Source organism: Centroberyx affinis, unplaced genomic scaffold, assembly GCF_046629955.1.
Source record: "Centroberyx affinis isolate AG114_WGS23_722 - 3 ecotype Tasmania unplaced genomic scaffold, CSIRO-AGI_Caff_v1 ptg002953l_1, whole genome shotgun sequence".
NCBI lineage: Eukaryota > Metazoa > Chordata > Actinopteri > Beryciformes > Berycidae > Centroberyx > Centroberyx affinis.
Genome location: NW_027281068.1, coordinates 287,800 through 309,127, shown reverse-complemented (window position 1 = coordinate 309,127; position 21,328 = coordinate 287,800). Strand labels below are relative to the sequence as shown.

At 44.3% G+C, this 21,328-nt stretch overlaps 3 protein-coding genes across 3 annotated transcripts; all 3 read left to right on the top strand.

Moving 5' to 3' along the window:
• The first annotated feature begins 583 nt into the window (after positions 1 to 583).
• On the top strand, positions 584 to 5,466 carry LOC139658702 (izumo sperm-egg fusion protein 1). The gene is made up of 8 exons (XM_071536853.1): positions 584 to 785; positions 1,132 to 1,206; positions 1,550 to 1,633; positions 1,752 to 1,772; positions 3,672 to 3,761; positions 4,079 to 4,206; positions 4,413 to 4,563; positions 5,294 to 5,466. Exons 1-8 carry the CDS (start codon positions 584 to 586, stop codon positions 5,464 to 5,466), a joined length of 924 nt encoding a protein of 307 aa, XP_071392954.1.
• Positions 5,467 to 9,173: 3,707 nt separating this feature from the next.
• On the top strand, positions 9,174 to 12,774 carry dusp2 (dual specificity phosphatase 2). Its single transcript, XM_071536857.1, has 4 exons — positions 9,174 to 9,798; positions 10,387 to 10,508; positions 10,701 to 10,920; positions 11,672 to 12,774. The coding sequence occupies exons 1-4, from the start codon at positions 9,399 to 9,401 to the stop codon at positions 11,887 to 11,889; spliced, it is 960 nt and encodes a 319-aa protein (XP_071392958.1). The 5' UTR covers positions 9,174 to 9,398; the 3' UTR covers positions 11,890 to 12,774.
• Positions 12,775 to 17,917: 5,143 nt separating this feature from the next.
• Positions 17,918 to 19,743, top strand: adra2b (adrenoceptor alpha 2B). Its single transcript, XM_071536856.1, has 2 exons — positions 17,918 to 17,930; positions 18,137 to 19,743. The coding sequence occupies exon 2, from the start codon at positions 18,160 to 18,162 to the stop codon at positions 19,741 to 19,743; it is 1,584 nt and encodes a 527-aa protein (XP_071392957.1). The 5' UTR covers positions 17,918 to 17,930; positions 18,137 to 18,159.
• The last annotated feature ends 1,585 nt before the right edge of the window (positions 19,744 to 21,328 follow it).

Below are 21,328 nucleotides of genomic sequence, written 5' to 3'. Positions count from 1 at the left end.
AGTAGTAGGTCTGGTAGAAATAGTAGGCCTTGCAGTGGTAGTGGTAGTAGTAATAGTAGTAGGCCCTGTAGTAGTAGTAGTAGTAGTAGTAGTACTAGTGGACCTAGTAGTAGTAGTAGTAGTAGTAGTAGTACTAGTGGTAGCAGCAGCAGTACCTAGTAGTGAGAGTAATAATAGAGAAGCAGTAATAACAGTAGTAATAGTAGCCAACTCTTAATACCTGTAGCAGTAGTGGTAGTAGTAGCAACAGCAGCAGTAGTAGTAGTAGTAGAGAAACAGTAATAACAGTAGTAGTACTAGCAGCAGTACAGTAGTAGTAGTAGTAGTAGTAGAGAAGCAGTAATAACTGTAGTAGTAGTAGGCTAGTAGTAGCAGCAGTGCACTAGTAGTAGTAGTAGTAGTAGTAGTAGTAGTAGTAGTAGCAGCAGCAGCAGTACAGTAGCAGTAGCAGTAGTAGTAGTAGTATTGTCCAATCACTATATAGGCAACTATATTTCAGAATATACAGACTGAAACATGACAGTAACCAGTCTAGGTCCTCCAGATCTCCATGAAGCTGTCGGTGCAGAGGGGGTTGAGGTGCATGCTGCTGATGCTGGCGGCCCTGCTGCACTGCGTCCCTGCAGGGAAGGCCTGCCTGCAGTGTGACCGCAGGATCAGGCTCCTGCATGAGGACTTCCTCCTGTCCGCTGCCAGTGTGCAGGACCAGATCGAACTGAAAAAGATAAGAGACCATGCCCATGTTACCTACAGAGAGACAAGCCAGGAAAGAAGCGGAGTTATTGGTGAGAACCTGTTATAGCGTGGCAAAACATGGCCTGACCGTGGGCTATGATGTTGATGATGTTATTACGTGAGGGCAGAAGTAAAGCTTTTAGAGGCACTGTGTCATTGATGATGTCAAATCCCTTCTATCTCCCTCCTACATCCCTTCTATATCCCAACCTCTTATTTTATTTCTTTTTCTGGGATTTCCCTCTAACATAAGCAATCTCTGGTCACAGGAATATTGCTTCTTGCTGCTGGTTGCTTGTAATTTTGGTGATCTAGGAATTGAAGCTTACAGTTGAATGCATAAAATGTTAAATATAAATGTAACTACACAATGACTGTCTGTCTTCCATTCAACAGATCCCACCACTCTGTACAGAGCCAGCACTGAGTACCAGAGTGAATTTGACCGCTTCCAGAATACACACCACACTGGTGAGAGAGGGGAAAACCAGTCATATGATATATACTTGTGTGTGTGTGTGTGTGCTTGTGTGTGTCTGTGTGTAAAAAGTGTTTGTGTGTGTGTGTGTGTGCGTACATTTGTGTCTGTGTCTTTTTTTTTAGGTAAATTCAATTGTCACAGCAGCCACAAACACAATAATCATAACAAAACACTATAAATAAAACTAATAAAGAAGTAAGGACACTGTAATTGTCCCCCTGCACAATCACCCAACATATTATAACATTTCAACATATGACACAGTAATCACAACAAAATCTGTGTCTCCTATGATCCTACAACTAAAACTGGGTGTATACCTCTTTTTTTTAGGATCTGTAACATTTGAGGCCATTCAGATCATGGAGAAAGGCAGGAAGATCTTAGAGAAACACTTGGACACGTTCATCCACGGAGGTAATTTGCATGAATAACAGTGCTGGGTCATTTATGAAGCAAACTCTACATCATCATGCAAGATATTGCTGTGAGCATGGTGCACTCATTTCACATAATTTATTCTTCTATCCTTTAGGTCTATGCCCTAACAAGTGTGGTAAGTTTGCTATGCCTGATCGTTTCTTCTGTATTGGTGTAAATGCATGAAGAAGTAGAACTACGTCCTAGTATCAGAACAGCATATAACATATAAACATCGAACAAAAAGTTCAGAAATTTGTGTTTGGTAGATTATTTCTCTGTTGTAACAATGCTTCTTGGCAATACATTTTATACCGTGGGAAAGCCTGTTTATTTCCCTTTTAAATGGTGCCTCATTTGTAAGGAACATACATTTGTGGGATGAGCAGCACAGCTGAGTATGTGGGTTGCGCTCATGTAAAATTTGCCAAATCATCTCTGCCAATGCCAAACAGCTTATTCTGCTGTTGCTATTGACTCTTGTTTGGTGTTGTTTGGTGGATTGGATGATTGAAGTCTATCAGTAACAAGGAAGAAACAAGACATATTGACAATTTTACAATTTATTCATTTAACAAACAGTCAGGAGCCTCAGTAGCGTGTGGAAGAACCATACACAGCCACAACAGCCTGGCACCTCCTCCTCATGCTGGTCACCAGCCTGGTCACACACTGCTGTGGGATGGCATATCACTCCTCAACCAGGATTTGTCACAAGTCAGCCAACGTGGTTGTGTTGGTCACTCTAGCACGAACAGCACGGCCAAGCTGATCCCATAAGTGTTCAATTGGGTTGAGGTCAGGACTGTTGGCAGGCTATTCCATTCTCTACTCCCAAATTCTGGAGGTAGTCTCTGATAAACCCCGCTCTGTGGGGGCGAGCGTTGTCATCTTGGAGGATGGAGTTCGGTCCCAGACTGTGGAGATATGGGATCGCCACTGGTTGCAGAATCTCATCTTGATATCTCTCTGCATTGAGATCGCCTCCAATGATGACAAGCTTAGTTTTTCCAGTGATGGAGATGCCGCCCCACACCATCACACTGCCTCCACCAAAAGGTGTTACTCTATCAGTGCAGCAATCAGCATAGCGTTCTCCCCGTCTTCTCCACACTTAGACCCTACGATCCAACTTCCGTAGGCAGAATCTGGACTCATCGCTGAACATAACGTTCCTCCACATGTTCAGGTTCCAGTGCAGGTGTTGCCGACACCAGCGCAAACGGGCCTGACGGTGAAGGGCAGTCATGGCAGGCCTCCTGGCAGCCCCATGAGCCCGGAGATTGGCTGCGTGCAGTCTGTTCCGGATTGTCTGGGCCGAGAGCCGTGTGCCATATCGTCCTGCAAACCTTGACTGCAAATCTGTAGAAGACAGCCTACGGTTCCTAAGTGCTGAAAGGGTGAGGAACCGGTCTTCTTGGGGTGTCGTCTTCTTGGGACGCCCACTTCGCGGTCTGTCTCTGACATCCCCCGTTTCATGGAACTTGGCCTTCAGTTTGGAGATGGTACTATGGCTCACTCTAAATAATGCCGCAACTTGCTTTTGTGGAACACCAGCTTGAAGTTGCCCTATCGCACAGGCCTTATCGAGATCAGACAAACGTGGCATGCCGATTCTTGGAGCAGACACCAATTGACCACTGTAGCAGGGCCCATGCTCACAGGTGCTGCCAATCAGGTGCCAATCAGGTACCTGATTGTCAGCACCTGGGGGTACCAGAAGCTCAAAACAAGAGTCAATAGCAACAGCAGAATAAGCTGTTTGGCATTGGCAGAGAAGATTTGGCAAATTTTTCATGAGCGCAACCCACATACTCAGCTGTGCTGCTCATCCCACAAATGCATGTTCCTTACAAATGGGGCACCATTTAAAAGGGAAATAAACAGGCTTTCCAACGGTATAAAATGTATTGCCAAGAAGCATTGTTACAACAGAGAAATAATCTACCAAACACAAATTTCCGAACTTTTTGTTCGATGTTTAGATATACAGTATATGTTTTACGTGTGTGTGTGTGTGTGGTGTGGTTCTCAGGGCTGCTGTATCAGAGAGTGATGGACTGCTTCTCTTGCCGGTACAAGTTACACACTTGCCCCTCTCCCTCTCACCAGCATGACTGTGGTGGTATGTATTTGGGTGTGTGTGGGTGTGTTGTTGGTGGGTGTGTGTTGTTGGTGGGTGGGTATTGTTGGTGGGTGGGTGGGTGGTTGGGTGGATGAGGGCGGGATGTGTCTATGTGGTGTGAGTGTACTTCTACACATCCTGTCACGAGTGTGTGAATGTGTGTTCTCATACGAGGCACCGCTGCTGTCTGCCCATGTGCAGGGCTAATGAAGAAGATTATTCCAGTAATCCTGATGCAAATGAATGAAACATCTTTCTCTCTCTCGCTCTCGCTCTCTCTGCCTCTCTCTCCCACTCTCTCTCCCTCTCTCTCTCAGAACACCCAGTGCAGGCTGAGGAAGGAGGACAGGCAGTGTTGGACTGTTTCCTTCCATGGCACAGTCTAGTGTTGGGAAGGCCAGAGTATCACTACTCCTGGGCCGCTGGGCTGCCCGGAACCAGAAAGGTCCCTGCCATCACTGGCTCCTTCTCAGAGAGACTCACAGAACGTCTTACTGTTTAAACACGACGAATACTCTCTGACCCAAATATCAAGCATTACTTTTCTGTCTTGTTTGGCTGAATCATTGCGAACGCATGCAGTTTATTTACTGATGAAGAGCTTTTACGCCCACTAACTTACTCCCGTCACTTCCTGATTCATGTGTGCAGCTGGCTGACAGTGAATTCAAAGTCTTGGTGGTGACTGAGGACGCATCTGTGGTCCTGAATCAGCTGCACGTGGACGAACAAGGGACGTATCGCTGCTCGCTGCAGGATCGAAACGGAACCGTCTTTTCCCAAGTCACTTTCCTGCTCACTGGTACGGCATGGCATGGCCACAGCATGTCTACATCACGCAATCGTCTGAGAGTGTAAAATCAACACTATGTCAGTGTTTAGTATCAGTCCACACCATCAGTTCATTTAACACTTTTAGATAGATTTGAACAGCCGCCTCATAGCCATATCAGCTCTATGAGTGGATAAACAACTTTCCAATCTACACCTGTCAACTCAAAATAATAGTCACTGAAAAAACAACACTTATTAACACTGGAAAATTTGCTGTGAGCTAAGCCAGAGCTCCAAATCCTGATATTCTAGTACAAGGGTTCTCAAAGTTAAATTTCACAGAAATTCACTAGAAAATATCCCAATTACAGAATGCATAAAAATGACTCAATCGTATGATTCACTATCCCAACTATTATCTCCCAACAGTTATAGTCTTCAATTCAATACAAAATCAACAACAATAAAAATCTTCAAACATGAGGATCCCTGGGGCAAAATCAGAAGGGAGTCTGTGGAACTAATGTGCGTCTGTTTTGTGACATGAAAGCGTTTGAGATCCCCTGTTCTAGTAGATGTAGATCTAACGAAATGGTGTGAAGTCTTCCTCCTGGAGTGCTAGATAAACCACGAGGGTTTCAAAAAGACTGTGGACAATTGCGTTGCTCAAACATAGTTTTTTTTCCCTCTACAAAAGTATTAATTTGCCAATGAACCATCACATTCCTCTCTCTCACCCTCTTCTTCTCTCCTTTCAGTCGCTGGTTTGCCCTCCCAAACTCACCGGCCTCCCATCACTCTGGCCTCCCTGCCTCCTGGAGTCGACTCCCCACCTCTTCACCCCGCTGACAACCTGCTGCTGCCAATCATCGCCATGGTTACCGCTCTGAGCCTGGCAGCGAGCGTAGGCCTCACAGTTGTCTTGGGGTGAGAGACAGAAAGATGTGGGTGGGGTGGGGGAGAAAGAGTGAGAGAGGGCGAGAGGGGAAGAGGAAGAGAGTTCGGCAGGAAGGGTGGAGGTGAGAGAGGTGATGCAGAGCGTGACAAATTCAATGATGCAAGACAGAGGAAGTGCTCACATAATCAAATTGTTGAATAATAGATTTATGATTTATTAGGCCTAAGTGTAGTATGTCATACCGCATGGGGGACAGAGAGAGGAGGAAGGTAAAATAGATTTATAAATAGGTTCACTATTTATAAATGAATTGATTAAACCATTAAGCTGTTTTCTCTGAAAGCATCCCATCACTGTTTCCACTAATTGATCTCAGTTATTTCAGTACAAAAATCAATGACCATTTTAACAGTGAGGGCTCATACTGGTCATGTTTTGCAAGATGATTATTTGTGATTTAAATTTAGGATTACTGTATTTGTTATCTTTCTTGTAGAGTGATGATGAAGCAACAGAGAGATGTGGAGGAGCTGAGGAGAGGGAGGGAGGAGGAACAACACACAGAGTCCGCAGTGTGACGAAGATGGAAATAAGTATTTCAATAACAGGATGGGTTAACTGACATCACGTCATTCAGTGCGCAAATAAAACAAGGTTTTGTGTGTGTACACAAAATGACACTTATGGAAGTGAGAATACAATTAGGCTACATGTAGATTTGGCAAGATGAAGCATAAAATAGCACAGGAATGTCTATTTATTTATTTATTAAGCACATTGTGGTTTATCTCTCATTATTCAAAAAAATAATAATAATAAGATCAAGGAGTCAGGGTTTGAATCAGGGTCAATCAAATATAGAGGTCTGATTCAAAACACAGAAAATGTTTGTAGTGTTATGAGGCCAGAGTGCGCGCGCGCACACACACACACACACACACACATACACACACACACACACACACTTGAAATCCCCCTGAAATGGCTCAACTCTCCATAACATCAACTGCCAGCTCACCAGAACACATCAATGATCTGACCCCAGCCAGGACACGTTTCCCCTGAATGGAGGGATGGCGGCGGCCACGTGGGAGTGGATGAGAGGGACGGAGGGATGAGGTAAATCTCCCGGATTATAGTGTTTTTCAGAGATTAATAGTCCCAGCCATCCAATTAATCCTAGATAATCTCCTGGGAGAGTGGGGGAGCGGTGGAGGGAAGAGCCACCAAAACCTGTTTTTTTATGTTTATTTTTTTTTATATATTCATTCAGAGAGACTGAATAGGGGCAGCTTTTTGTATTACTAGTAATGTTTTCATTGTAGAATCGACACACTCTCATATCATAATAAATTTTGTCTTTTCTTTTCGTTTCTTTCTTACTTTCTTTCATTGTTTGCTTCTTTTTTTCTTTCTCTCTACCTTGTCTGTACATTCTGATGACTTCATGTCATGAGTTGCTTCTGATTCAGAGAGAAGTAACTTCTATTTACACAAGGTCTGTCATGCTCCACAACGCCTCCTACACCATGATTACCTAGTGTCTTAAAACCTCAGAGCTTTTATAGTTGATCGTTGATACGATAGTTTGTTCGCACTTGTCTTCAAATCAACACCCACTGCTCAGGGACTAGCTGCGTCAGGCCAGCAGCACGTATCCTTGGCCAAGAAAAACCCACGACGCTCTGACTTAAGAAATGAAGTGTTTCAAATCAGAATGAAACCCTGATCGACTTTGCAGTGAGTCACCGCATCCAGGAAGTGATATTTTCTTATTTCAATTTCACCTCAGGGTGAATTATTCAGGGTATCTTGTTCAGGTTTTTCAGGGTAATTTCCCACAAAGTTTATTTTTCAGTGGGAAACTGTCAGGGGGAGTCAACATGGGCCTTGGATTACGTGTGGCCAGGCTTGTAATCACAAGACATGGTCGGGGGTAGCCTATAAGTGGGTGGGTGTGTGGCGGCTTAGCGCTGGATGGATGGTGACAGGATGTGTGTGCGGTGCTGTTTCCTGTTAGGGCTGACATGGGGGCGAATTTTGAAAAAAATAAATTGCATTCTTCAACACACGCTCACACAAACACACACACATTCACGTCACAGCCTTCCACTCCCAACAGTGTCAGGACCCCACTATTCCGTCATTTGAACGTGGGTGTGTGTGTGTGTGTGTGTGTGTGTGTGTGTGTGTGTGTGTTTACAGGCCTAAAAGTGGGTTGAGGCTACAGTAAATGCATGCTCAGCGGCTCTACTGACAGCCATGATGAACTGAGTGCCAAAGTGTGTGTGTGTGTGTGTGTGTACCACTGTGGTATGAAAATGCAGCCTCAGCAGGGAGAAAGCATGACAAAGTGGGAGTTGCTGCTCAAGGACTGGCGCTGGTGAGGGAGGGAGGGGACGGGGGAAGAAGGGAAGTGGGAACATGAGGGAAGTGGAGTCAGAGGTTTGAGTGGGAGACGTCCGTAGGAAGAGAGTGGGAAAGTCAATTGAATATGGGTTGTGAGGAAAGGAAAAGAGTGTGAGAGAGAGAAGAAGAAGGAGAAGAAGATGACTTTAAACACAGAGTCTGCCTTGTAATCAAAGCTGTCCCACACTGACCGACTTCCCCTGTGTGGAACAGAGGGCAGTGTGTGCTGTGTATACAAAATGAAATGTGTGTGAGCCCTGGTAAAACCTTTTAATCCATAATTGGCACAGGGCTGAGTCTTTGTAAAGTGAGCAGAAACAAGAGATGTATTTCTCTATCAGACTGAGAGAGAGAGAGAGAGAGAGGCAGTATAGTGCTCTCTGAAGCTCATTGAAGATTAAATTCATTTTTTAAATTAATCCCCCAAAATATGAAACCATCGGAAAAATATTCTTTGAAATATTTGAGAACAGATACAACAGTTTTTCTTTACTCTCTGATTCTCAGAAACTAGCTGTGATACTTGGAGAGGAAGATGTGAATATATATCAGCTTTACATCATTCAAGATATTGTGATTCACATTCTGTATTGACTGTAAATATATGGGACGCTGTGAATGATGTATATTTACGTATATTTTACTATTTCGTTAATTTATAATGTTGCGCCTTAAATTTCATTTCTTTCTTTTTCCTCTTTTATTCTGTCTTTTTGAATTTTAATCATATATCATATGTACATATTGATACAATGTATGACATGACATATTGTATGACTATATGAGAGAGAATACACACTCATGTTCCAACAGCAACAACAAAACATCTCAAAAAATAACCGGCTGGTAACTAACATTTTATCAGTGTTACATTTTAATTTTGTCCAAGGTGAATGCATGATATCAAATGGAAAAACAAAAAGAAAGTATCCAGTGAACTGTTACTTTTGTCTGTGATCTGCAGGGCCAAGAAAACAGAGGCCGTCATCACACAGGCGAAGAGAAGCTCGAGCTTAATCTAACCCAAATAATGCTCAGCAAATAAGCCTTCAGAGGAAGAGATTGGGGGCCGAGGTTGGGTTTTAACTCGCAGCATAACGTCATTCAACACAAAAACACGGGATAACCCCTGACAACCACGTGCAAGGTAGGAAAATCAGAATTTATGCGTCATTATCCATATTAGGAGTGGCGGGACAGCCATATATGTCTGTTCCGCCGGTGACGTTGTTCCGTCTGTGGAAAACGAGGTGGGACGGCGCTAGCTCCGCCCCTGCCCCAGCTGTTATCAATGAAACAAGTGAAACAAGCATTTTAAAGCAGATATTTTATTCGACCCAAGAGGGAATTCAAACAATACTACTGTCTAAAAAATATTTCAGTAGAATCTGAAGTAGTTTACAAAACTACTTTACACTTCTCCGGGTTTAAATTGTCTTAGAAACTCAGAAACTCAGCAGGTGGATTTATATTTATTATTTCCACGTTTGAAAAAACTTAAATCATAATTTTGTACTAATTTTACAATTTTTTGGAATCCAATTTTTGTTACAACCATGACCTCAAGCTGCGAGCCGTTGGAAATAACTGGCAATGAGCTGGTTCACATACTCAGGACTCCGCAGGACCAGTACACCTCAGGCGGAGGATGCGTGGTGCTTGACTGTCGACCTTTCCTCGCCTTTTCCTGGGCGCACATCTGCGAGTCTCGAAACGTCAACTGGAACTCGATGCTCCGCCGGAGGTCCAAGAGCTCGGTGGTGTGTCTGGAGTGGCTGGTGCCGGACAAGGCCCTCCTGGGACGGCTGCGGCGCGGGGACTTCTCGCCCGTGGTGGTGGTTGATGAGAGCAGCCGCTCCGTGGCCGAGCTGAGGGCGGAGAGCCTGGCCAGCATGCTGCTCACCGCCCTGCACACTGAGATCCAGGACAACTCGGTGCAGATCTGCTTTCTACAAGGTAACAAGGCTCAAAACTTTTACAGTTCCCTTTTTTTTTTTTTTTTTACATAACAAGATTTCTTTGTTTATAAAGTGCTTAAAATTCAGAAACAATTTTGAGTTTGAACAAACGTTAACACTGACCCAGTCCCATTCCTCTATGATTTATGACCTTACATGAAACAATTCCTGACGGTGTAAATGTTACATTTGTAACACTAGAAAGGCCTGTTGATTTTGGCCAACAAGCCTTCAGTTGAAGGAAATACATATTTATAACTACTCTTTCCTTGTGTGATTTTTTGAAAATCTAACACTGGTTTGGACATAAAGTGGGTCTGGGGAAACGTCATGAAGGAACATTTTGAAAGCTGAGATATTTCAATTCTAAACTTCAAAGCAGCTGTCAATTGACCATGGCTTGGCCTTTCTAGTGTGAAGTTTTATGTTGTGAGAGTAAAGTTCTCCAAAATCAATCCAAAAGAATAACACTGAATGTTGTACTGACTTATGAAAATCATTCTATATAGGCTTGTTTTCATATTTAATACATTATTCTAAAAATGCATTCTGGGCACTATAGTTAACATGTCTTCTCTCTTTCTAGGTGGATTTGAAGGTTTCTCGGAGGTCTATCCAGAGCTTTGTTACATCTCTCCTGGCAGCAACCTCCCTGCAGTGGATCCAGAGCCCACAGTGACCGGCCGCAGGACACCAGCATATGATCAGGTTAGTTCAGGTTAGAGTTGATAAATGATAGACAATTTATTACAACTTGAAACCAATCAAAAACATAAAAAGCAAGTGTTAAGCAGCTGTAAGAGTAACGAGAAGAATGTCAAATTGCAAAGTGGTTGTGTGGATTATTTTTGGCCATTTAGCCTTAAACATGAACTCTGGTTTTGACTGTCTGGTTCACAGGAGGGCCCAGTGGAGCTGCTCCCCTTCCTGTTTTTGGGCAGTGCCCTCCACTCGTCCCGCAGAGAGAGCCTTGCAGCAGCGGGCATCACAGCTGTGCTCAACGTGTCGTCCTCCTGCCCCAACCTGTATGAAGGGGACCTGCTGTACCTCCGGCTCACTGTGGAGGACAGTTTGGCTGCTGACATCAGAGCCTGCTTCTCTGAGGCCATTGCCTTCATCGGTGAGTCCCTCCTCTAACCATCCCATGTGATCTTAAAGGAATAGTTTACCCCAAAATGAAAACGCAGTCACTATCTACTCGCCGTAATGCCAGTCGAAACTCCCATTGAATAGGACCGCCAGACACAGAGCGAGTTAATTAGCTCCGTAATTCTATCTCAGCCCTTTTCCAAACTATTGAAGTTAATCGGGGGCGGGGGGGGGGGGGGGGGGGGGGGGCGACATCTTTTTACAGCTCCAAAAGAAGCAGAAGATATCCAACAAATGTCTCCTAACAGCTTGTGCAGCATAATCCAAGAGTTTTGTAGCCAAACAATTACACTGAGGGTCCAGGAGATAATGAGGTACATTTTGGACCCACAGTGAAACCGTTGTGCCACAAAACTCTTGGATTATGTTTCACGAGCTGTTTTGCGAAATTTGATGGTCATTTTAATGTTTTTTTTTTTCTTTTTTTGAGCTGTAAAAAGATGGCCCTGTTAACCTCAATAGTTTGGGAGAAGGCTGAGATGGAGCTAAAGAGGCAAACTCATTCTGTGTTTAGTCCTACGAACTACAAAAGGAGATAACGGCTGAATTTTGCATTTTGGGGTGAACTATTCCTTCAATCAAACTGGTAAAGCACACTTTCCCCTTCCCTCATTGTTGATAGCTCTTTCTGACTGTTGTCATCAAAGAAAACCGATCACCATCCGTATGAAATGGAGCTTAATGTGTCGATCTCTCTTCCTCTTTCCGTCTCTCGCCTGCAGACTCGGTGAAGGAGCGCGGTGGGCGGGTGCTGGTGCACTGCCAGGCAGGCATCTCTCGCTCCGCCACCATCTGTCTGGCCTACCTCATGCACACCCGGCGCGTCAGGCTGGAAGAGGCCTTTGACTTTGTGAAGCAGCGGCGTCAGGTCATCTCCCCCAACCTGGCCTTCATGGGACAGCTGCTGCAGTTTGAGACTGACGTTCTCTGTCAGGGATGAAGAAACATTAGCAGGGAGGAAATGTACATGACTATACCTGTTTAAATATTCTTCTGCTGCCTGCAGGGGTTGTTCTCAATGCATTATCAGGACACAAATAGTACGTACACATGTACCGTTTGTACCACTACTGAAATGGTTCAATTTCGGGAGTGCATTCCCATGAGAACCTCGTACGTCCAGAGAAAAAACGTCTTGTGCTGCTATTATCACATGGCAGGTGGATCTGGATTCTTACTTTTGAGAAGAAACTGGTACAACCTGGTCTTGGTACAACAAGCAACAGTGGGGAACAAAAACCCAAATGAAACGACCACAGCAGGAACACCTGTGATTCTGAACCAGAAAGTTAGAGTAGGTATGAGGTTATTTCCTGGATGTTTATAGGGGAAGTGTGTGTGTGTGTGTGTGTGTGTGTGTGTGTGTGTGTTTCTTATTTTTGTTTGACTTATGTGCCTGATCTTTTGCAAGGGCTGTCTTTTTTTTATTTATTTTTTTTTTCAATACTTGCAAGAGTCATTCCTAGACACCAAAAGATAAAGTAATGATCACTGTGAAATGACTTGTCTTCTTATGAGACCCACTGTTTTATGTACTTTAGGCAATACTGGATAAATCCCAAGTCTTTTTATGTAATCTACAGAAATGCACTAATTAGACATGCTGTCAATCTAATCGTTCTGCATCCTGAGATAGATTCCTTGATACACTCAGAGACTGGAAGAAGTGCTCCCATTAGATTTTAAGGTGTTTTTATCATGTAAATAGAAATTTTAACTTTTTAATTTATTATTTCCGCATTGGTTGTACAGTATTATCATTGTTACCGTTTGTTACTGCACTTTATTCATAAATAAGAATGGTTTTATTGATTCCTGCTGTTTTTTCCACTCAAATTAAACATGCTGGAAAATATGCTGAATCTCTCTACTCTTTATAACAACGTCTATCTCATAAATATACACTTACACTCTAAAATAAATGGCCTGTAATAACACTGGCCTTCAAGACAGTAACCTGAGACCAGTTACTGCTCAGGGTAATTAAGTCTTATCTCACAGCACATTACAAATGCACCATGTCACCTTCCTGCACTTGATCCAATCTACTATGAGCAACCGCAGACTTATATTTCTAGTGATTGTGCTGTTTTGCTGAATCAGAAGGTTTTACAATATTGAGTATTTTGTTGTTACTCAACCTTTTCACATTGGCAAGAGGAATCGGTCCGCAAAGAGAGTACATTTGCAAGAAAGTGGAAAGCCACCATGGACCTGCCTTTATTTATTCAGCTTTGTGTTTGTTTAGACTGGGCTACTTGTCAATTTTTCTCTCAAGTCTAGCTGTTTACAATTCTTCAAGTGGATGTTTCCATCAAGTATAGCCTTCCTGTGGCAAAGTTTGCCATTTGTCACACCTATTTGGTCAAATTTTACAAAGCTCCCACTGTAGGTGATTTTCACTGGGTAATCAATCCTCCTTCATTCCCCTCTTACTTTTCAGAAAGTTCAGAGAAGTGGGACAGTAAAGAAAGGAGAGTGATATGGGACTATATACCACAGATTGATTTCACAGTGGGCTACACAGGTAGTTTCCCAGGCAAATCCACACTTTACTACATGTGTTAACACCAAAACAGTGCTATGATCCAGCATTGGTCATATGGGAATTTCCTGCTAGTTCCTACATCAGTTCATGGTGAGACAGTGCTCTCTAGTGGCCACTTTGGAAATTACCAGAAACCAAGGTCATTCAGAAAAATCCAGTAGATGACGCTATCAGACTACTAACCACGGCCACCTTTCCATGCCAAGACTACACAGAATAAAACAAAACAAAAAACAAAACTCACCATCCCATCACCTTCATCCCCTAATGCAACCCTCCTCCAGCTGGACCTACACTGTTCTCTGCACACATACTCCTATATGACTGTCCAATCTCAAAACCATTTGAAAGACTTTTGCTGTTATTTCACATGGTCAGACTATCTGATCTCTCTTTCATTTGAATGTCTCTCTCATCTGGTTCTGTTTCTCCGGTTTCTCCCCGGTGCAGACAGCACCTTAATGAAAACAGACTCAAACTGTTATTCACATTCTGTGTCCAGATTAAACTAGTGTCAGGATCAATCACATTACATTAGACTGTGGAAATATATAGCAGACTACCTCTGTGTAGTGTGTGTGTGTGTGTGTGTGAGCAAATGTGTGTGTGTGTGTGTCTGTGAGTATGTGTGAGTAAGAAAGAGAGGAAGGAGAGAGGAAGGAGAGTGAGAGAGAAGGGATTTGCACAACGATCACACTTGGACGTGGTGATGTATTTGTGATTCACAGCCCAAGACTGTGTCACTCAAACAAGAAATCCCAGGCGGAGCAGTCTGCTAATGAGCAATATGAGCAATACATGTGATATTGTTAGCTAGAGAATTACAATGTGGTGATATAACACACGCACACACACACGCACGCGCGCGCATACACACACAAACACACACACACAAAGGCAGTGCTAATTATCATTACAAAAGCAGCAGTCAAGAAAATTACTGTATGACCATTTGGGAGATCTTCGTGTAATTGTTTGATGTTTACACTCGCGCACACACACACACACACACACACACACACACACACACACACACACAGAGAGAGAGAAAGAGAGAGATAAATCACACAGGAAGCTGACTCAAACCAGTAGATAAAAAGCATCAAAAGCATTACATCAAAAGCATAAGGTGGGTAAATGTGCCATAATTGATTTGGACCTCAGGCTCCCTGTGCTATGTTGACCAGCAGCTATTTAACACTTATTTGGGATCTGGGTCTTTTGAGACACATTCTCCTCAGACAGTTTTCCTTACAGTACAAGGAGGCTTTAGAAATTGTTTTGAATGAGATGTGAGTTTAGGACATGGCACTCCCAAAGTCTTGTCAAAGACTGAGAGCCCTTCCAAGCAAGTTCCTAGTAAGCTTGAAACTTTTCCAGGCTCATATAAAGATCCAGATGTCAAACTAAAGTTACTCATACAAAGTGAGTGATCCATGACAGTAGAATTTCCTCTAGCTTGGACAGTGTGTGTGTGTGTGTGTGTGTGTGTGTGTGTGTGTGTGTGTGTGTGTGTGTGTGTGTGAGCGCACACGTTCGCATGCCGCATGCTCTTATACAACAAGCTCTTTTGGAGTGGTGTGCTGTGAACTGAACGCTGTGTGCTCAGTCTGTATAACCTTGGCATCAGTGGCACGCCCCTCTCCCCCAGAATCCATTTCCAGTGTGTTACTAACCACAGTTCACTCACGAAAACACAGACACTTGATTGGAGTGCACTCTCCCGCTAAAAGCTTTATTCTCTTTCCATTTATATTTAGAAAGTGTAGCGTGGAACGAAAATGTACAGCCATTATTGGCTGCTGCTTGAGGTCACACAATCAAAGCGCACTGCTCAGAATTGTAATTCCATGGGTGGCTGTGCTGGGCTTCTCTCATTAAACCAGCGCTGTGTGGGGGAAGCACTACAAAAACAAGCAAACAGGACCTCCTACCCACACACACCATTCATAAGAATGTGTTTGTATGTGTAGGCAGTTGTATGTGTGCATCTGTGTGTTTGTGTGAGCCTATAGAGAGGGGAGAGGACACCTACCCACTTCCGAACAGCATAGGGCAAACTCTGCCACAGCTGAATTAATGCCTCCATATAACAGCCGGTATGACGTGGTTTTACTAGTTAATTGAACATCAGCCACTTGATCTCAGGTAGAGAGCAAGTCATGAGGCGAGCCACAGATTTCTGTGCTCCTTGGGAGAGGAAGCGTTGCAGGGCACATAATGAGGAGAGATTTGGATGGAAGCCAAGTGATGATGCGAATTCATGTGCACAGATGGGGTCTAAAGTGTCTAATACCCCTGCCCTCTGCCTTGCCACTCACAATGAGCCCACATATATTGTGCTCTGGTAATCTACTTTTGACTGAAAAATTGTTTGCCATGATCTTTACTTACAACAGGGTAGGATGCCGTGATAAAACTAAATACTCTGCAGCACAACCCTAACCCTAGCCAAGGTTTTAGCTGTGTGAATGCTTTGAATGCCTTGACAAGACAATGCCCTTTCTTGTCTTAAGCCTGTGCCACCTCAAATGTTGGTGACTTGTGGTAGCCTAGAGGTTAGAGAAGCAGGCTTGTGACCCAGCTGAGCAAAATGTGGGTGGGGAAAGTGAATTAGAAACACACTCCCTACAGCAGCTACTGTCAAGGTGCCTTTGAGCAAGGCACTTATCCCCCAGCTGCTCCAGTGGAGCTGCTCAGCAGCCCTGAATAAAGAAAGGTTAAAGTGTCCTGGAGTTGCTGAAGGTTTTATGGAAACTGATGGATGCAAAGAGCACAGCCTAAACCAGTCACGACTGAATACGCAATTTGCTGGCCACTGTGGGCCCAGCAATGCAATATGCCACATATTGAACCGAATGAAATGATAATGATGATGATAATGATAATGATGATGATGACTGGATGAACAGAAACTAAGAAAGAGGAGCAGGATGGTGGGTAGATTCAGCAATGAAATTATCACTGCAACTATAATGATGATGGTGATGATAATGATGGTGATGGTGATGGTAGATGACGACATATTTCTGCATTATGCAGTCTAATAAAGTGCCAGAGTCCCTACAGTGGAACCGCTTTCACATCTGGTGTAAAGCACCTTGACCTTTCCACTCTCAGCTGGAGACCTCAGTGTCCCGCGGAGGTAATTGACCAACGCAATGCCGCACAACAAGACATTTCTATTGTAACAGCATTGGCAGAGCCGTTTGGGTATAGGCTTATGTGTGTGTGTGTGTGTGTGTGTGTGTGTGTGTGTGTGTGTGTGTGTGTGTGAGAGAGAGAGAGAGAGAGAGAGAGAGAGAGAGAGAGAGAGAGAGAGAGAGAGAGAGAAGGAGCGAGGGGGAATAGAGAAAGGAAGGGTCCCATGACGTCCACGGCTCCACACTGACATCACTGGGTCTAAAGAGAAGCGCGAGGGGGAGATGAGAGGCATTCCGGTTATTAGATTTTGTCTTAAGGTCCTGTTCACAAGTGAAGAAGATGCTGCTGTGCCTCTGTGAGGAAGCATCTGATGCGCGGCAGAGGAGCGGCGGAATCATGGCATCTCGGTGAACTTTTGAGGAGGCAGCCGCGCCACCAAAAGCGCACCACATACAGGACCGAGAGGAAACTCTTGAGACGCACACTGAAGATGCTCTGCGGGGATCATTTCATAACTAAATGAGCAACGCGTTTTGACAACATATCTGGCTTCAGGCGGGGGCTCATAAGCTCCACTTTAAGTTTTCTCTCCTGTTCAATTGACTACTTCTCACACGCTGGAGGCGTTGATACCATTTCGGCTAAGATTCTACCTCCGCTTTTAAGAGCTGGGAATCAAAACAGGTCTATTTTTCTATAGGTGAATCATTGTAAATATTTCATCAGTACGACCGACATATTTTCACTTTATCTAAACCGTTCCGGCGCTCGCCATTCACAGGAGATAACCATGCATACGCACATCTCCAGCGCAAAACGCACGGGAAGCGCAAAAGTGTAATGATTAGTTGCCCCCACCCCGATATCTTACATATGTCGCCTAGCATTAGCCAGTCTGAAATTAGATATTGTTGTTTTTTTTTATTTATTTATTTATTTTGCAGTCAGCCAGTGCGCTCCACCTTCAAGTCATCCCAGTAATTCATCTAAGGAGAAAAATGGATGTGCTTCGTGCGATGGAGAAGTTTTAATTGTTTGGACTTCATTCTAAGTCTGCCTAGGCTGGGGCACAAAGCTCTGCATGAGTGAAAAATTAATTGTGCTGTGGGGAAAAAAATTGTTCTACAAAGTGTTAAGGCTTTTTAATTGAAAAGCATTGATCCGTGTCTTGACGCATTGCCCAGGACTATTTTGTATGCTTAAAATGGACTTGGAGGACCTGCCGTGGAAGATGCAAGGGAGCTAACATTTGGCAGTAGCAGAACAGAAACAGAACGAAAACAGCCAAGGTAAATATTATATCAATTATAATTTATTATTATTATGAAATATTGCATATAATAATTTAAATATAGCTGCTACTTTATTGTTAAAACTCACGCATGCCAAGCCTAGATCTTTTGCCAGAATTAGGTTTAGCCTACCCTAAACGGTGAAATAAATTCTTCAAACAAATTTTATTCAGTGACAATAGTTATTTCTTTATTTTAAAAAGACTCCTCCAAAGCTAATCCAGCCATGGCCTCGGTTGTGGACAGTGCTTGCTCTATGGATCTGAGGAACAGCAGTGTGGGCGTCGCAGCCTCCATCCCCTGCAACCAGAGTGTCCTGAAGCTCGCCCCCTACTCTCCTGAAGCCACGGCGGCCTTCGCCACCGCCATAACCCTGATGGTCCTCTTCACCATCGTGGGGAACATCCTGGTCATCATCGCTGTGCTGACCAGCCGGTCACTCCGAGGTCCACAGAATCTGTTTTTAGTATCACTGGCTGCTGCGGACATTTTAGTGGCCACACTCATTATCCCCTTTTCACTAGCCAACGAACTGCTTGGCTACTGGTACTTCAAGTCTCTGTGGTGTGAGATCTACCTGGCGCTGGATGTTTTGTTCTGCACCTCCTCTATTGTTCACCTGTGCGCCATCTCACTGGACCGCTACTTGTCCATCTCCCGTGTCACCTATGGTCGTCAGCGGACTCCCAAACGCATCAAAGCTGCTATTGTGGTGGTGTGGCTCATTTCCTCCATCATCTCCTTCCCTCCCCTGCTGTCACTGAACAAAAGTGAGGCCGGGCCCGAGGGGAGCGAGAGAGGACCTCAGTGCCAGCTGAACGATGAACGCTGGTATATCCTTTACTCCACCATCGGCTCCTTCTTCGCTCCGTGCCTCATCATGATCCTGGTCTACATAAGAATCTACCAGATAGCCAAGCAGAGAACGCGGTGTCCACCAGGAGAGCCCAGGAAAGACGGGCTGGGTTGTGCCACTCCAAGTCAGCCACGACATGTAGAAGCCAACGGAAAGGAAGATGAAGATAGCACGCCCCCTTCGTCCAATAAAACCTCTAATAAAACCTCTAACACCAGACCCCCTACCCTCGCCGTCACTCCTTCCCTTTCCCCAAAACGGTCTTCATCCTCTCAGAATGCTACCCCCAATAATCTCCTGCAGCCTCCATCCCCTTCTCCAACCCCGACCCCCGTCACAGCCTCCTCTCCCACTTCTCCCCATGGCCCCTCGCCCCCCTCTACTGTGCCTCAGTCTGCCCCTGCCAAGACCAAAGAGGAGGGGAAGAAGAGCAAGCACCATGGAGGGAAAAAAGCTGACAATAACAATGGCGACAGCTCAAGCACAGAGAGTGACATGGAGCATAGTCACGGAGGGGGCAGAGGTAGTGCCAGTATGGCAGGTTCGCCTGCAGGAGGGGGCATCCACTCCCCCGCCTCAGTCCAGCGCTACCGGGACATGATCGCCACTTCCAAGGGCTCCCGGCTGGTGCCAGGGAGGAAGTCGAGACCAGAGAACAACCCAGGAGCGGCGAGACGTAAAGCCATTGTCAACCGGGAGAAACGTTTCACCTTTGTTCTAGCGGTGGTGATCGGTGTTTTTGTGCTCTGCTGGTTCCCGTTCTTCTTCTCCTACTCTCTACAGGCGGTGTGCTCCGAGACCTGCGCCCTCCCCAAGCCCCTCTTTAAATTTTTCTTCTGGATCGGCTACTGCAACTCCTCACTCAACCCAGTCATATACACCATCTTCAACAAAGACTTTCGAAAAGCCTTCAAAAAGATTCTGTGCAAGAACACCAAGGGTACTTTCTTCTAGACAGGATCCTCTGTATATTACATGGACACGAAACCTGCAATCTCTGAGGCATAGGAAAAGAAGTAAACTCTCACTTACTCATTTTAACTTTCTCAAAGTAACATCACAAAGGGCTGTTGTTTCAAAATGCATTAAACTGTGGAAAATCCAGCATAAAATTCAAAACTGAGAGGGCTCTTTCTAACAGCCACAGTGTGCGCACATAGGGCAACTTAGACTGAGAAATGCCAGCTTGCAGTTGATACGCACACCACTTTATACAGAGTTCAGGGCAAAAAATGGACATGGAATAGAATTGCACACTCAGCTGCTCCAACACGTCGGTATTGGTGATAACATTTTGAATGAAAAGGTTTATCTCCAGGTCACAGTGAATAATGAATAATGCCAGGACACAGAATGGGGAGAAATGTTTCAGTTTATTGGATGTCCTGTCCAATCAAAGTGGGGCTTTTAGAAAGATTCCTGGTAGAGGAAAGATGGGGCTACATCATAGAAGAAATGTACACATATAAAATTAGCTTGCTGGCAAACTGTAAGGAGAGACCAGAGAATCCTGGCAAACGGGATGCAGGGGAGTGAAAAGAATGTCCTGCGAAAACCAAGAGAAACTACTGAGAATTAACTCAAGAGTACAGACAGTTTCATGTAGAGGTTCTCACAGACATGGATTCCACCATCGTTGGGAAGAGAAAAATAGGTAACCGTGAAAGAAAAGTGATCTCAGATACCTGCGAGCCTGAAGCACCTTATTTATCAGCGCAGAGCACGAGGAGCACACAAGGCTAGTGGTGCTTTCTTACGTCTGCAGTCTAAGTTTATCCAGCTGCAGGGCTAGCATGTGTTCCCAGATTTTTATCTAAGGAGAGTGACAACAACAGGGGACTTCTGAGGATCCTTACGCCTGATAGCAAATAGCACACACAAGAGCACTCTTTCAAACTGAACTTGTGGACTTTTATTTGGAAAGACATCCTTGTGTCTGACACCTCACCCTTGGCTTCGCAAGGGTCATGTAATGGACAGTGATATTGCGGCCTGTTGACTGTCACCTTACGTGAAATACAGGATAGCTGAAGTGATATTGGTGTCTAGTTTTAAGACGTTTTGGACACAAGGAAGTGACAAGAAAAGAAAATCACTTTTGATGATTGAGATTAACTAAAAACAAGACAGCACAACACACCCGGCTTAGGGTGACATTAAGGTTTCCTGCTTTTTAAATTAATCTGGACCGTCGGCCATCGCATCAATGGACTGGACTAAGCAACCCTCCCAGTGAACTGAACAGAGACTGTTTCAGCATCTTAAAAGTGACTGGCTGGTTCAATAGTTATATACCGTATGTGTATGTATGCCTTGGGGGATGCATCTGCTGAAAACTAAAACAGACGTCTAGAATCGTATGACTTTAACATGTGAACATATTAATCAAGCAGCGATCAGAAACCCTGGTCCATGATGAGCTATAGTATTTATATTGAGATATTTATATTGAGTGTAAAGGAGAGATGAGCAACACAGATGAACAATGCATTTAAGGAATTATTATGTGACCCCTAATTATGCCTACATGGGTTATTTT

Coding starts and splice junctions, on each gene's coding strand:
- LOC139658702 (XM_071536853.1), top strand. CDS start 584: ATGCTGCTGATGCTGGCGGCCCTGCTGCACTGCGTCCCTGCAGGGAAG. Junction 1,773..3,671: donor TCTATGCCCTAACAAGTGTG/GTAAGTTTGCTA, acceptor TGTGGTTCTCAG/GGCTGCTGTATCAGAGAGTG. Junction 4,564..5,293: donor AGTCACTTTCCTGCTCACTG/GTACGGCATGGC, acceptor CTCTCCTTTCAG/TCGCTGGTTTGCCCTCCCAA.
- dusp2 (XM_071536857.1), top strand. CDS start 9,399: ATGACCTCAAGCTGCGAGCCGTTGGAAATAACTGGCAATGAGCTGGTT. Junction 9,799..10,386: donor GCAGATCTGCTTTCTACAAG/GTAACAAGGCTC, acceptor CTCTCTTTCTAG/GTGGATTTGAAGGTTTCTCG. Junction 10,509..10,700: donor GGACACCAGCATATGATCAG/GTTAGTTCAGGT, acceptor TCTGGTTCACAG/GAGGGCCCAGTGGAGCTGCT.
- adra2b (XM_071536856.1), top strand. CDS start 18,160: ATGGCCTCGGTTGTGGACAGTGCTTGCTCTATGGATCTGAGGAACAGC.